General features: G+C 52.0%; 5 protein-coding genes across 5 annotated transcripts; 3 read left to right on the top strand and 2 right to left on the bottom strand.

Annotated features, from left to right (window-relative positions):
* Positions 1 to 467: 467 nt before the first annotated feature.
* AYL99_04584 (hypothetical protein) lies at positions 468 to 2,822 on the top strand (the record flags this gene model as incomplete). The annotated part of the gene is made up of 4 exons (XM_018836098.1): positions 468 to 723; positions 799 to 2,004; positions 2,069 to 2,385; positions 2,529 to 2,822. 4 exons carry the CDS (start codon positions 468 to 470, stop codon positions 2,820 to 2,822), a joined length of 2,073 nt encoding a protein of 690 aa, XP_018695748.1.
* A 752-nt stretch (positions 2,823 to 3,574) lies between these two features.
* Positions 3,575 to 4,267, bottom strand: AYL99_04583 (hypothetical protein; the record flags this gene model as incomplete). Its single annotated transcript, XM_018836097.1, has 1 exon — positions 3,575 to 4,267. One exon carries the CDS (start codon positions 4,265 to 4,267, stop codon positions 3,575 to 3,577), a length of 693 nt encoding a protein of 230 aa, XP_018695747.1.
* Positions 4,268 to 5,423: 1,156 nt separating this feature from the next.
* On the top strand, positions 5,424 to 8,675 carry AYL99_04582 (hypothetical protein; the record flags this gene model as incomplete). The annotated part of the gene is made up of 3 exons (XM_018836096.1): positions 5,424 to 5,750; positions 5,823 to 6,015; positions 6,070 to 8,675. The coding sequence occupies 3 exons, from the start codon at positions 5,424 to 5,426 to the stop codon at positions 8,673 to 8,675; spliced, it is 3,126 nt and encodes a 1,041-aa protein (XP_018695746.1).
* Positions 8,676 to 9,492: 817 nt separating this feature from the next.
* AYL99_04581 (hypothetical protein) lies at positions 9,493 to 10,944 on the bottom strand (the record flags this gene model as incomplete). Its single annotated transcript, XM_018836095.1, has 2 exons — positions 9,493 to 10,322; positions 10,380 to 10,944. 2 exons carry the CDS (start codon positions 10,942 to 10,944, stop codon positions 9,493 to 9,495), a joined length of 1,395 nt encoding a protein of 464 aa, XP_018695745.1.
* A 958-nt stretch (positions 10,945 to 11,902) lies between these two features.
* On the top strand, positions 11,903 to 12,919 carry AYL99_04580 (hypothetical protein; the record flags this gene model as incomplete). Its single annotated transcript, XM_018836094.1, has 1 exon — positions 11,903 to 12,919. The coding sequence occupies one exon, from the start codon at positions 11,903 to 11,905 to the stop codon at positions 12,917 to 12,919; it is 1,017 nt and encodes a 338-aa protein (XP_018695744.1).
* Between the last annotated feature and the right edge of the window lie 182 nt (positions 12,920 to 13,101).

The raw sequence follows: 13,101 nt of genomic DNA, 5'->3' as shown, positions 1-13,101 counted from the left end.
TGACTCCTTTGTGAAAGTCTCACTCAATTCTTCTTCGACATCCATCCAAAACAAGGCAGAAATGCGAAGCTCGTATTCGATTGCCTTAGGCAACCTGGTTGGGCGCATTGCTTTGGAGGTAACTGCAAAAAGCAGCTTCTGACTGGTCGTTGGCAGACCACTCGCTGCCCATCTGCCGAAAACCAGCCAATACCAACTTGCACGTTCCCCCCCAGTTCCCAAGTGACGTGTCTAGTTGAACTGCCCACGTATGCAACTAGTCATGAGGCTGAATAGTTGGATAGGGCCCCCTTGTACCTCCCGCCATCAGCTCCCACACCATTTCCGACTACTTCCAGGATGCCTCGCCATTTCCTCAGGCGGCAGTGCATTGGAAGTTGCAGGTGGCGCCAGGCCGGCAAATACATATAGACAAGATCACATTACTGCACAATCATTACCCGCTGTACAACTACGATTTCTCCAAAATGGTCATACACGCAAGCCAGGTCGCGGAGAAATTCACTCAGAGCCTAATTTCTATACTTGGGGAGCCTAATGTGCGTAATCTCATAGAGAGCCATGTCAACCGATCTATGGATAGTATCGACGACATCAATCCGGATTCTCTCGACAAACACATAGGGGCGCTGTCAGAACGATCTGCCCTAGAAATGATACAAAAGTTCCCAAATTTGCTCCAGGAACGAATACAAAGTCCGCGTGAATCGAAACTGGATGAATGTAAGTCGGAACTCCTCTGTTTCCCTTGAGAATGCCTCCAGCTGGTACCTAACCGGTTTCACTGGACAAATATAGCTGGGCGTCCAGGATCAAATCCCACCCATGGACAACCCTTCAGCGGGAATGGCACGGGCTTCTTCAATGGCGGAAGCCCCGATTGGGGTTTGGAAACAAAACCCTCATTCGAAGGATCTCAGGCCTCAACCTTGGTTCATGAACCTGAGCCGTATCAGGCCCATTACTCTCCGGGCGATGAACCAAAGCGAGGTATCAGGTTTCCCAACTCGCCTTTCATTCCTGAGAGAGCGCCACCTACTCAATCACGCCGAGGTGTTGAGTTATCTAACTCACCTTTCATTCCTGGGGGACCAACATACACTCAGTCACACCGAGGTGTCGGGTCTTTCAATGCACCATTTATTCCTGAGACATCACCACCATCTCAGCCAAACCGGGATGTCAAGTTTTCTAACGCGCCGCTCATCCCGGAGAGACCACCACCAACTCAGACACACCGAGGGGTCGGGGCTTCTCATTTACCGTCCATTCCTGAGAGAAAACCACCAGCTCAACCAAACCGAGATATCCTACCTTTCACTTCTGGGGGACCACCACCAGCCAAGGGAAAACTTGACCCCATCTCGGAACTGGGCGAACAGAACCAGGGAAGTAACCGCAACAAGGCATCCCAGATGGCAGGGTACGGCTCCACTACCGTAGACTCAGCGACATCATATCTAGGAGGACTTGATGGAAAGCCAAAAGAGCCCCCGAGGAATTTTCCCACAGCATACAGCAACCATGGACCGCCTTTATCTATCCCTATAAGACCCTCCACGACTGCTAGAGAAAGTTACAATGGAGCACCTTCTTTGGAGATCAAGAATCCAACAACACATCCAACAACGCATCCAATAACGCGTGACGAGTCTCCTCTCGACAGAAAACATATATCCCAATTTGAGGAACGACCTCTCACCCCAGACAGCGGAACTACCGAGTCCGAGTACGTGGAACAACCGCTAACTCCTCTTTCCGATAATTCAGAACAAATATATGCCGAAGTGACCAGTTCTCCGCAGAAAAGCCAAGAGTATCTGTCACAGACCATAGAGAACACTGGGCTCTCAGGGTTCTACGACAAGGATCATCCTAGGGTGCAGACGGTCGCCATAAATGCGGCTGCCAGGGCGGCCCGTATCTCATCCACATATGAGCTGACGCCGAAGACCACTCTCGGAGTGATCAAACTCGCTCTGTACAACTTTGTGATCCTTTGTGGTAAGTGTGTATCCGTTACGGGAGCCTCATTTTGTTACTTCCCTAGTTGATTGTACTTCAACAGATGACAGCGGTTCAATGAAACAAGAAAATCGGATACCAGCGTTGAAAACTACTCTCATGCGTGTCGTGGAAATAGCGACATTACTAGAAGAGACTGGGATTTCTATTCGCTTTCTGAATTATAGCCGAGATTCGCGGCTTGACGACTTGAGGCGACCAGAGGATATCGTGCAGAAAGTAGCAAGTGTCCGATGGAAGGGGATCACCAAACTCGGAAACATGTTACAAGAAAAGATAATACAACCCATGATCATTGACAAGGTAAAACGGAGGACCTTTGAAACGCCCTTGATTGTGGTGATCATCACCGACGGAGAGGTAAGAAAGACATACCCTTCAAAACTCCTCGGGAGCTCTCAGACGTGGCTCAGCCCCTTCTTTTCTTTCTCTTTCACCTGTGTTGGAGAGAGTTGGGAAGCTATAAACGGCTCCGAATCTGAAACTAATCATTGCTGTCACAGCCCTACGGTGAACATCGCGAAACGCTACGAGATAAGATTCGACAGTGCAAACAGGACTTGTCAGGCACAGATTTCGGAGACGGTTCCGTGGTCTTCATTATCTCACGAGTGGGAAGTAGCCCCGAGTCCTTGGGGTTTATCAGGGAGCTTGAGAATAGTCCGGGATTGGAGGAGATGGTCTACTGTTCCCCAGATCGATTGGACGAGCAGATGGCAATTCTGCAGCCAGCTGCTGGGAACACCAAGTATACGAAATATGTGAGTTCGGTTACATTTCCTTTATTTCAGCTCTAGGGTTAAAGAGATCCGCTCGCTGACTTTCTTCGCACTGGTGGGGATAGTTGATTGAACTGTTTGTGGCTGCATTGGACAATCAGACAGGTTAGGCTCCTCATTTCGAGGGATAACAACAACATCGACATCACGCAAAATCACTCAGAAGTGCGGCACGTTTGACTGATCGGAAACTGGATGGGGGAAGTGTTGGAACTACGTAGAATGTGGCAACTTCCTACAAGTTCTAAAAAAGCCCTACAAGCTGTTTGACCCTCAGGTGTCACCCAGGCGAGGCGTTATAATAAGGTCTGAACCCTGTGAGCGGACAGAATAGCTTGTGGATTGAGCAGTGTGTGAATCCGACATGGTTTAATTGACGTACATACTCGTATAGAACTGTCTGCTCGCAACGAAACTATCTACTTGTATGAAAACTACCTACTCGTATCGAAACTAACAATTGAAAAAACAGCGGCGATGGCAAAATGTCAGTGCAGAGCTTGCCAAATCCTCCACGCTGAATCAGGGCACCGGCTGTGTCCTCCGTCTCGAAGCCTATCTCTTCATCCCAAGCTCACTGAGTGGTGTCTTCCTCCAGTCGATCTGTCTCTGGCCACTTTAGTCGTAAGGAATAACTCAAAATTCGTAGCTGGGTGTTTGTGGTGATAGTCGCTGCATTGGTCGACCTGGGTTTTACAGTAGCAAGTCATCTAGTCCCCCTGACACATTCAAGCCGGTGTCGAACAGAGACTCTATCACATTCTCCCCAGCTAGTTGCCGAAGAAGCCGGACTTGGAGCCGTTGGTTGTGCCTGTACCTGTGCCTGTGCCTGGGACTGGGCTCATGGTTGACCGTGAGGTTTCCCGGGTGAGTGAACTGCGGCCGCCGCTATCTGGTCTCGGTGCGGACTTCCTTGTGGTTTCGCCCCCGGGCTGTTTTGTTGCCTCCTTAGATGAAGAAAAGTATGTTTGATCTGGCTCGGTGGTCTTCGTGGAGTTAGTGTATGATAGAGCTGACTGTACAGTTGAGGCTGGTGCATAAAAAGTATCTGACTTGGTGGAGCTGTCATTGGCGAATGGATCAGTCGCCTGAACAGTGGCCGAGGCCGGTGTGTATTGAGGATCTTTCTTCGAAATGGTGCCATTGGCATATGGGACAGTCGCCTGAGCCGCTGCCGTAGAGTAGCTTTGTTTTTTAGGGTCTGGAATATTCCCTCGCTGGTAGGCCAGTCTCTGTGCGAGTTTGGTCGGGAAGGAACTTGCGACTATGATGGCGTTCTCGTAGGCCAGGAGCTCCAGGTGTAGGTCCAGGACGGAAGGGTCGATTTGAAGAATGCTCGAGTCCGTATCTTTCTGTTGAAGATGGCTGTTAAGCAGAGTGATCAAGCCACTACTCTTCAACTTGTTGGTAAATTGAGCAATGAATTTCTCGGTCAGCTCTTGGGGAGAGATTGTGTGCGCCATCCTTGATAGAGTCGTGGCCGAGCTGAAGTATCCAGATGTAAAGAAATGGGATTTGAGCCAGCTACTGTTCAAGAAGTGGGAGATTGATGGCGAAAGAATGAAGACTGATATCGAGATATTCACATAGATTTATACATCCGAGGTACGTACCGAAAACCAAACGCCGAAGCCTCACTGTCTACAGGTTAGACATGAGCCAAGAGGCGAACTGTGACCTCGTACAGAAGATGCCTTGGGCGTCAGCGAAGCACCTCATTCTACTGAGGTTCAACCATGGTCCACATGAGACTGTGTCCTGTCCAAGTCCTTGTGGAGGCGTCGGCTGTGAAAACTTGCCAGCACAGAGTAGTTGGACAGCTCATCCCTCGACTTCGTACTTGGTGACGACGCAATCCCTCCGAAGCTCAGCAGCGGCCTCTACCCTAGGATCGCCATCGGAAGAGGTGTGCGGGCGCAAAGGGGTGGTGAGGCTGAAAAATGGACTCAATTTCGGTCCCTGCGAAACCTTCGCTTAAGGATATGCGCATTCAGAGCCTGGCACGCTTCCTTCATGGTACTGGTTATCCTGAGTCGTCGCTGTGCGCTGTCAGCGCCCTCGCATGGGGTCCAAAAGCGGCATATGCCAGGCGCCGGACCACTTCGGGATTGATGCCTAAGGCGCAGTGCGTGTTCATGCGGGAGGAGTATCGTCGCTTGTCATTGGAGGGCAATGACTGGTTCAGCACCGAGCTGCAGTGCCACCTCACCAGGGTTGGTGATTAGCCTCTCCCGCAAACTGCTTCAACAGGCGATAGTATAGAATGGTTGGGCACGAGATGCTAACCCACCAGCCTACACTAAACACGTTGAACTCACCGGTTACCGGGTTCGATGCACGCTCATGAGCCTTGCTGCCCGGGAGAAGACATTGCACTGCGTCCTTGAAAAAAATATGTGCAAGCATCAGGCTGCTCGCACATCAGCAATTCTCGGAGGCGATCAGCAGACCGGGAATGCTTTACACAGGTCTGAACAGCGAAGCGTTAATCGACACTAACAGGATGGAAGTTTATGCCTCACTTTGAGAAGGATTTGGCACTTTTCTGATGCCTGTTCATGTTAGTGTCGCTCCTCCCCTGGCGAAGGTCGTGGTGTCTGTGAGTTTGGGATTGTCGATATGGCTTTGGCAATGGCGCAGATGGTGCGCACTGCCCAAGCAGCTCAGCCGCACGTTCCTCAGCCTCAGCCTCAGCCTCTACAGATATCGTTCGAACGCTTTCGCGCCAGTCTACGCGTTGACGAGCAAGAGCAGTTTCGACACACGCAGTTCCAAGACGTGGTTTCCGAAGTCCAACGGCTGGAACGGAAGCAGGCGACTGCCAGTCACACACGCAAGATCCAGCCCCGGATCGAACCGTTCCTAATCTTTCTCGAGCGATATGGGCGAGCATTGGACTCGGCGACGCAGACACGACCTGTCCCTTTCTCACTCGTATGGGGTTTGGTGAGAGTAGTGCTCGTAGTTCGTTCATCCTTCACCAGGGAGCAGGGGTGGGTGGTGTTGACGCAGTCCTAGGTTGCTTCATCCCATTCCCAGTATCTGGAGAGACTGATCCATGCAATCGAGGATATCAGCGACAAAGTCTCACTATATGCCGAGTACGAGAATCTCCTTAAGGGCGATCTCCGTTTCCAAGCGGCATTGGCCGACGTATACTATGATACCCTGGTATTTCTACACAGAGCAAAGATTGTATTTTCCAAGCGCGGTCAGTTGATCTCATTTTGTTGTAAATCGGCCTTGACGCTTATATACGTGGTAGGCATCAGCTTGCTTTGGAGAAACATTTGGCGTACGTTCGACCTCGATTTCCGCGAGACTCTCCGGGCTCTTTCACGACACACCGTCATTTTAGAGAATGAGATAGCGTTGGCTAATAGCACCAAAGTTGTCGCGGTTTGGAAAGGGTATCCTGAGGCACGACAGAACATTTCAAGGTGGCTATCTAGTGCCGACGCACAAGATGACTTCCTGAGAGAATCGAATCGGCGTACATCACCATGCGGCCAATGGCTCCTCAATCACGAACTGTTCCGACAGTGGTACCAGTCCATCGGCAACCGAATATTGTGGATTGTTGGACCACCAGGCTCTGGAAAGACTGTTCTGAGCACTTCAATAATCGAGCACATCGAGAACGAGCAACATGCGGACGGGTCCAAGCCTGTGGCCTTCTTTTACTGCTCTCAAAACTCTCAGCAGAACCGGACCACCATTTCAATACTTGCCACCTTGATTGCACAAATAATAGCCCAGTTTGAAGACTTGCCAGAGGTGGTTCTCGAAGCTTACAACAAGTCAACGAAATGCGCGAGACCTCGACTTTCAATGGCAGACCAGCCTCTCCTCCTCATCAAGTCTCTCTGTGACCTGCTCGGTGAACTATATGTCTTGATAGATGGATTAGATGAGGCTGAGAGTCCGGAGGATGTATTGCAGAACATCCTCGCCATCACCGGCTCTTCGGCGAAGATTCGCATCTTGATTTTGAGCAGAGACCTACCTCGACTAACGAAGCAACTCGAGTCTTATCCACATTCGATCCTGAGAATAAAGTCTAGAGACACGAGAGCTGACATTGACCTGTTCGTCACAGGTCAGTTGTCCAAGCTCGACTTTGTTGACACGGAATTGCATGAGAAGATGTTCGCTAAGCTCTCCCAAGGAGCAGATGGCATGTTCCTGTGGGCGAGCCTTATTTTACAGTCTTTGGCGTCGGCAACGACCAATTATGATGCCATGGATATAATCTCCAACCACCCGGTGGGCTTGAATCTTACCTACAATTCGATATTAGAGAGATTCAAAACAAGATCTCGGCAAAGTCAAAAGCTCACTAAGAAATTCCTGATTTGGATGTGTTGTGCTGCCCGGCCAGTCAGTTGGAGTGAGTTAACGGCAGCTTTGGCATTTGGTGAGCTAGAAGAAGAAGACTACAGACAGAGGTTACCATTTAAAGCGGCGATGCTGGAAATTTGCAGTCCTCTGGTCGAATACCTCCCAGACCAAGACATCTTTCGATTTGTGCATATTTCTGTACGGGAATTTCTGTTGGCTGTGACCGAAAGCCATTCCATGGACGATGCGTCGTCACTACCTTTCCGAGAGGCAGATGGCCATTTACACATTGCTGATGTGTGTCTAAGGTACCTCCTTCAGTCCAACACTGTGGATTTCAATCCCGGAACTGACGACGTCCTGTTCGCTTTGTCTGAATATGCGATGTCCTTCTGGGCATATCACTTGGTTCGGTCCAGATATGAACCCGAGCTTGATAGAAAAATGCACACCTATTTGTCATGCCGCGAGCGGCGTCTAAGCTGGATCGAGCGGCAACTGTTTGGTGAAACATCAGTCTTCCCTTTGCAGCATCTGGTTAAACTCCAAAAACAGCTTTGCAAGTGGGCGTCGGCTGGCGAGCGAGAGCGAGACGACCGCCTCGATTGGATCCAAGATGTCGAGCAGATCTTATTGGATGTAGAGCATGTCGAGGAACAGCAAAGCTCCGACTCCGAGACAGACAACATCGGGAGAGCCAAGATAACGTACTTTGAAAAGTTAATGGTCATCAGAGACCTCTCCCGAGAATATACCATGGGCAACAGACTCGATCATGGTGAGAGCTGGATAACCAAGGCTTTGCGAAGAAAACAGGAGTCTCTCAAGCAGGATGAGTTGTCGACTGTTTGGATGCTCAACAGCTTAGGGATAATATATGATCAACAGCAGAAAGTCGAGCTTGCAGCAGCCACGCAAGAGCAGGCGCTCATGATCCAGGAGAGGCACCTAGGAGCTACCCATCTGGAAACCATTTGGACAGTCAACGAGCTCGGCCGCATGTACAGACACTTGAAGCGGACCCAGGATTCCATCTCGATGCACCTGCGGGCTCTCGCGGTCTTGGAAACAACCGGCGACGACCTGCAAGTGGCTTGGACCTTGAACACAGTAGCCCGGGCATATAGACAGCTGGGAGACCCTACGACGGCAATATCGCACCACAGAGAGGCTATTGATATTCAAAAGAAGCTGCTCGGCATTGACCATCCCCACGTCCTCTGGGCGACGGCTGATATAGGACGATGCTACCGCGACCAAGGCAGATTCGTCGAAAGTGCACAACACCACCGGATTTGCCTCGAGGGTCGGAAAAGAGTTCTCGGCATGGACCATCCCGATACACTTTGGGCGATCAACGACTTGGCCTTTGTCGTGGCGGAGTTTAACAAAGTCGAAGCCTTGAAACTTCACCAGCAGGCACTGGCCGGCCAGAGCGTTCTTCTTGGAGGCTCTCATCGTCACACAGTCTGGACTAGAACGCAAATCGAGAAGCTGGAGACCCAGATGGGCCGGTTGGAAGTAGGATAATTCATGGCAACTGGATGGTTGTCAGTATTTCCTTTTCAGGGCCAATCCTGGATTGTTACATTTCAGTTTTTCAGAGCATCGATTCCTGCCGATGCGGGAGATTCTAGATACGAAAGGGGTACATGCATTGCCGCCTGAATTCTCCAAGTACTCTGGGTGTTAATGACTCCTAAGCTAATATACAGCCTTCTCTACCTGTAGTTCCTTTCAATCCGTTGTCATTGAGCCGATGTATATCACGATATTCGTCAAGTCCTGGTATCCACTGAATAGAATCATCCACATCCCTTCTGGCTAATTTTTGACATTAACGTAGACTTGAAAGGAGATGAGTGACCGGGAAGAATATTGAAACATTGGAAGGACTCAATTCCTGCCCTGTGTTCATGTAGGTCGATCCAAGGGAACCCGGGAAGTCGGAGAGCTCGTCGTATGTAGTACAACAGTAAGCCACCGGGGTATCCCAGTAGCCTCACTAGACTGAGCTAAGAAGCCCTCTCAGGGCTAGGGCTCCAAGAATCAGGATCGGTATGTGCGCTCGAAAGTCGATTGGTTTTCAAGTATCCGACGAGACCCCTGTTTGTCAGGACAGCCTTAGATTTCGATTCGTAGAATCGTGCTCGGAAATGCAACAACAACGACAACATCGCTCACTTGGGTTTCAGTTTCCTTGTATATTATTCCCTGTTCTAGCCGGTCCTTCGCTTTAGAACGACCCCGCCCAGTGGACGAATGCTACCAATGGACAATCTAGTCTCTAGCGCGTATGAAGCAGTGTTACAGTTCTGAACCCATCCACCCATGTGTGCACAAATCTTTACAAGAGTGTCAGAAGCGAAGCAAGGCCGGCCACCAGCCACAGATAGTGCCTCACATCCACCACAGCCAGCACGACGCCCGCATTTTCCGTCCCTGCCGTCCCGCAGCAGCTGGAGCGATCGTAGCTCACGCCGTTCGCGTCCGCAGCGACCTGGAACACGCTGCCGTTGAAATTGCCGATGTTGTAGTAATCGACCAGCAAGAAATTCGGTGGCCGGTTCCACATGGCGGTGCAGTTCTGGACGGTGCGGCCGGCCGAGCCAAACCCACTCACAGCGTTCGTCTCATTCAGCAGTGTGAAGAAAGGTACGTCGATGCTGATGCCGGCGATGTCGACGTCCAGGTTCAGATTGTGGTTGGCCATGTACATGCGGTTCTCGCGCACATTCTGGCCCTGGTTCGGCGGGCGCTGGGGCGTGCACGGGAAGTTACGGTCGGTCGGCGAGAAGGGCGTCTCCCACATCTGCGAGAACTCGTCCAACAGCCACGGAATCGCGCTCTGGTTCGCCTGGTAGTCCAGCATGACCACCGCGCGCTCGTTCTTGAAGATCATCTCAGCCAGTGTCGGCCACGAGTCGAGCGGCATGGGCTGCGTGGGCGGCGTGTACACGAAGTCGATCAGCCCGGAGTTGACCACCGGCGCTGTGAAGTTGCCCGGCGCGACCACGTCGTAGTTGCCCATCAGGATGGCGATGACGTCGTACGGGTGGTTGCGGAGCCACTTGGTCACGGTGGTGAGGTAGTCTTGCAGCGTGCCGACATTGAGCAGCTCACAGGACGTGTGGCATAGGTACATTGTGCCGTCCTGAAGATGGGCCTGGAATTGTACTGTGATCGTCTGTTAGCATTCAAGTGGCCAATGCAGAGAGGGACGGTCAAACATACACATTCGAATGCCATCATTGAGCTGGGTCTCGACGTCAAGCATTTGATTCGAAGCGAGATTTCCCGGACGCACAAATGGGCTGTTATGCGCCGCGATGTGGGTGATGTTGCTGAACTTCCGGTTGCAAAACGACGGGTGGCCGTTGCAGGGGACAGTGTTTGTGGGCTGCGCAGAAGATGACGTGCTCGAGGCTGTTTGGTTTGTCGTGGCCGTTCCATTCAGGATAGTTGTGGTTTTCGAACTGCCCACCAGGACGGTTTCGGTGGCGGACGACGATGTCGACGACGTCGTGGCATTGTTTGATCCTATCCCCGACGAGGTAGCGGTGCCATTTAACGATCCCAAAATGCTCGAGAGGTCCGTCACCGTGGCATAGTCGGTGGTAGCCGTGATAGTCAGGGTGCTAGATTCATCGGCGTATGTGGTTCCGCTAGTGGCATAGTCGGCACCCGTCGACGTTGGCGTCTCGGTCGTCTCCGTTGTTCCGCTCAGCGTGACGACATCGGATTGCGCATACGCTTGCAGCAGCAGACCAGCGAGGGCCAGTGAGGAGAGCAATCGCATTGTCCAAGATTCACCCAAGTCGAACTAGGTGCTTCAGCTCGCACTACCGGGCACAGCAAGCTATAAGATGGAAAGCGGGAAGATCGTTTTTAAATAAAATATAGGACTTGGCAGAAGGCGGAGAGGTGTACAGAGTAGTACCTATTAGTGAGTGGGCAGGAAAGGACACGGATTCACGTGATTTACAGTGCCAAACTGGGGGGAACAGTAATATTATCCAGTGACGAACGAACTTTGGTGACGCGCGTTGCTGTCTTGGAATTATTGGAGAAACTCTCCTCCCACTGGAGCTTCATTGCCGGGATGGTGGCGCAGCAGGCGGGCTCAATGGTACGCAGGACCATCAGTTACCGAGCAACATCGTCGTCGGAGGTGCAAGTTCTCGGATCTCATTGAATATGGGAGTACTTTGTCTGGAAATTTGATCTCTTCGGCCCAAAAAGGAACGTGTTGCTTGTTTATTGGTGGTGCCCTCTTTTGGTGTTCAATTGGTGGCTTTTTGACATCAAACTTGTGATGAGGAAACAAGGTTGTCGCCCAGCCGCTCGGTCCGGACTGGGCCCACCCTACTATACTGGATACGGAAGGGATACACATCGGCTAACGGGGTTTAGTGCAAGGACAAGGCTGCGGCATTATGCTATGATGTCATGGAGAAATCACCGTCACCAGCTGGGGATCCATTCAACATTGGGAAATCCACCCTCCGGACTTTCAGCTCTGGCTCTTTTTGTGTTCAAGCCACGATTCACCACCTCCCACGGGACAGCTGTGTGGCTAGGCCTCTTGGCACACATCCTTCCCCGTTGTTGTCTTTCCCAATTCTCTTCGCCGCCGCTCGAGAGACACCTCCATTCCATTCCATCCAAGGATGATCTGATCTGTAGCTACTACCGGTGAAAGGAGGCACCTCATATTCACTACGTTAAGCTTTTCTTTTTTAGTCGTGCGCGCCAGAATGGCCCTCTTCCGACGCTCCAACAAGTCCGAAGAGCCCATCACCCACAACACCACCACCTCATCATCCGACGACGTTCCCCCAGGCTACCGAAAATCCAAACCGACCTTCCTCCGCCTGTTCACCGTAATTATCTATCTCCTGGCCACCGTCTTCCTCATCCTGGTCGAGATCGGCGACATCAACAACAAGCCCGTGATCCGGTCGACGTACTTCCTGAAGATCGACCTGGCCAACATCATCCCGGCGTCGGTGCCCAACGCCGTCTTCATCAACAGCATCGCTCAGTCCATCGGCCTGCACGACTTCTACCAGGTGGGCCTGTGGAACTACTGCGAGGGGTACAATGGCGAAGGCATCACGTACTGCTCGCCGACCAAGACGCTGTACTGGTTCAATCCGGTCGAAATCATCCTGAACGAACTCCTCGCGGGCGCTTCTATCACCCTGCCCACTGAGGTGATCGATGTGCTCGACCTGGTGCGGCTCGCGTCGTGGTGGATGTTCTCGTGCTTCCTGGTCGGTACGGTGCTGACGTTCGTGTGCGTCTTCGCCGCCCCGCTGGGTTTCTCCCAGCGTCCCCGGTGGCAGCACAAGGTGAAGCGGATCTTCTTGCGCCAGTTCCCCATCGCGCTACTGACGGGCGCGGCGTGGCTGTTCACCGCCGTGGCGTCGCTCATCGCGACCATCATGTTCCTGATTTTCCGCGAGAAGTTCTCCGGCGCCGCCGACCTGAATATCCACGCGCATCTGGGCAAGCCGATGCTTGCGTTCATGTGGATTGCCACGGGCCTCAATCTGATCGGGTTTTTGATGCAGCTCGGTACTTGCTGTGGGGTCTGCTGCTGTACGGGGAGGAGGAAGGCGATTCGGCAGAGTCAGATGTACGAGGCTGGGCGAGGGGATGTCGACACCACCCATCCCGGGGAGAAGTCGGTGCGGGATGCAGACGGCAGCGCGACGGCAGGTGGGCCGTCCGGTGGGTTTCCCACCTTCAGAAGAAGCAGGCGAGGCTGATCGTGGCCGCTCGTTTTGCCTATTGTCGATGTTTTCATCGCCAAGGTCGCTTACGCCAGCGAGTATGCCAAAAAAACAAGCCCATCTATGAGATTCTGCGGGAGACGATCAAGCAGCATGATCAAGGGACGCCCTCGTGAATCAAAGACCACCGGGTCCCCGTATTTCCGAACTACCAGCCT

The sequence above is a fragment of the Fonsecaea erecta genome (assembly GCF_001651985.1).
Source record: "Fonsecaea erecta strain CBS 125763 chromosome Unknown Scaff3, whole genome shotgun sequence".
NCBI classification, from domain to species: Eukaryota; Fungi; Ascomycota; class Eurotiomycetes; order Chaetothyriales; family Herpotrichiellaceae; genus Fonsecaea; species Fonsecaea erecta.
Note: the sequence above shows the minus strand (reverse complement) of the source record. Positions and strands in the feature narration are given on the sequence as shown.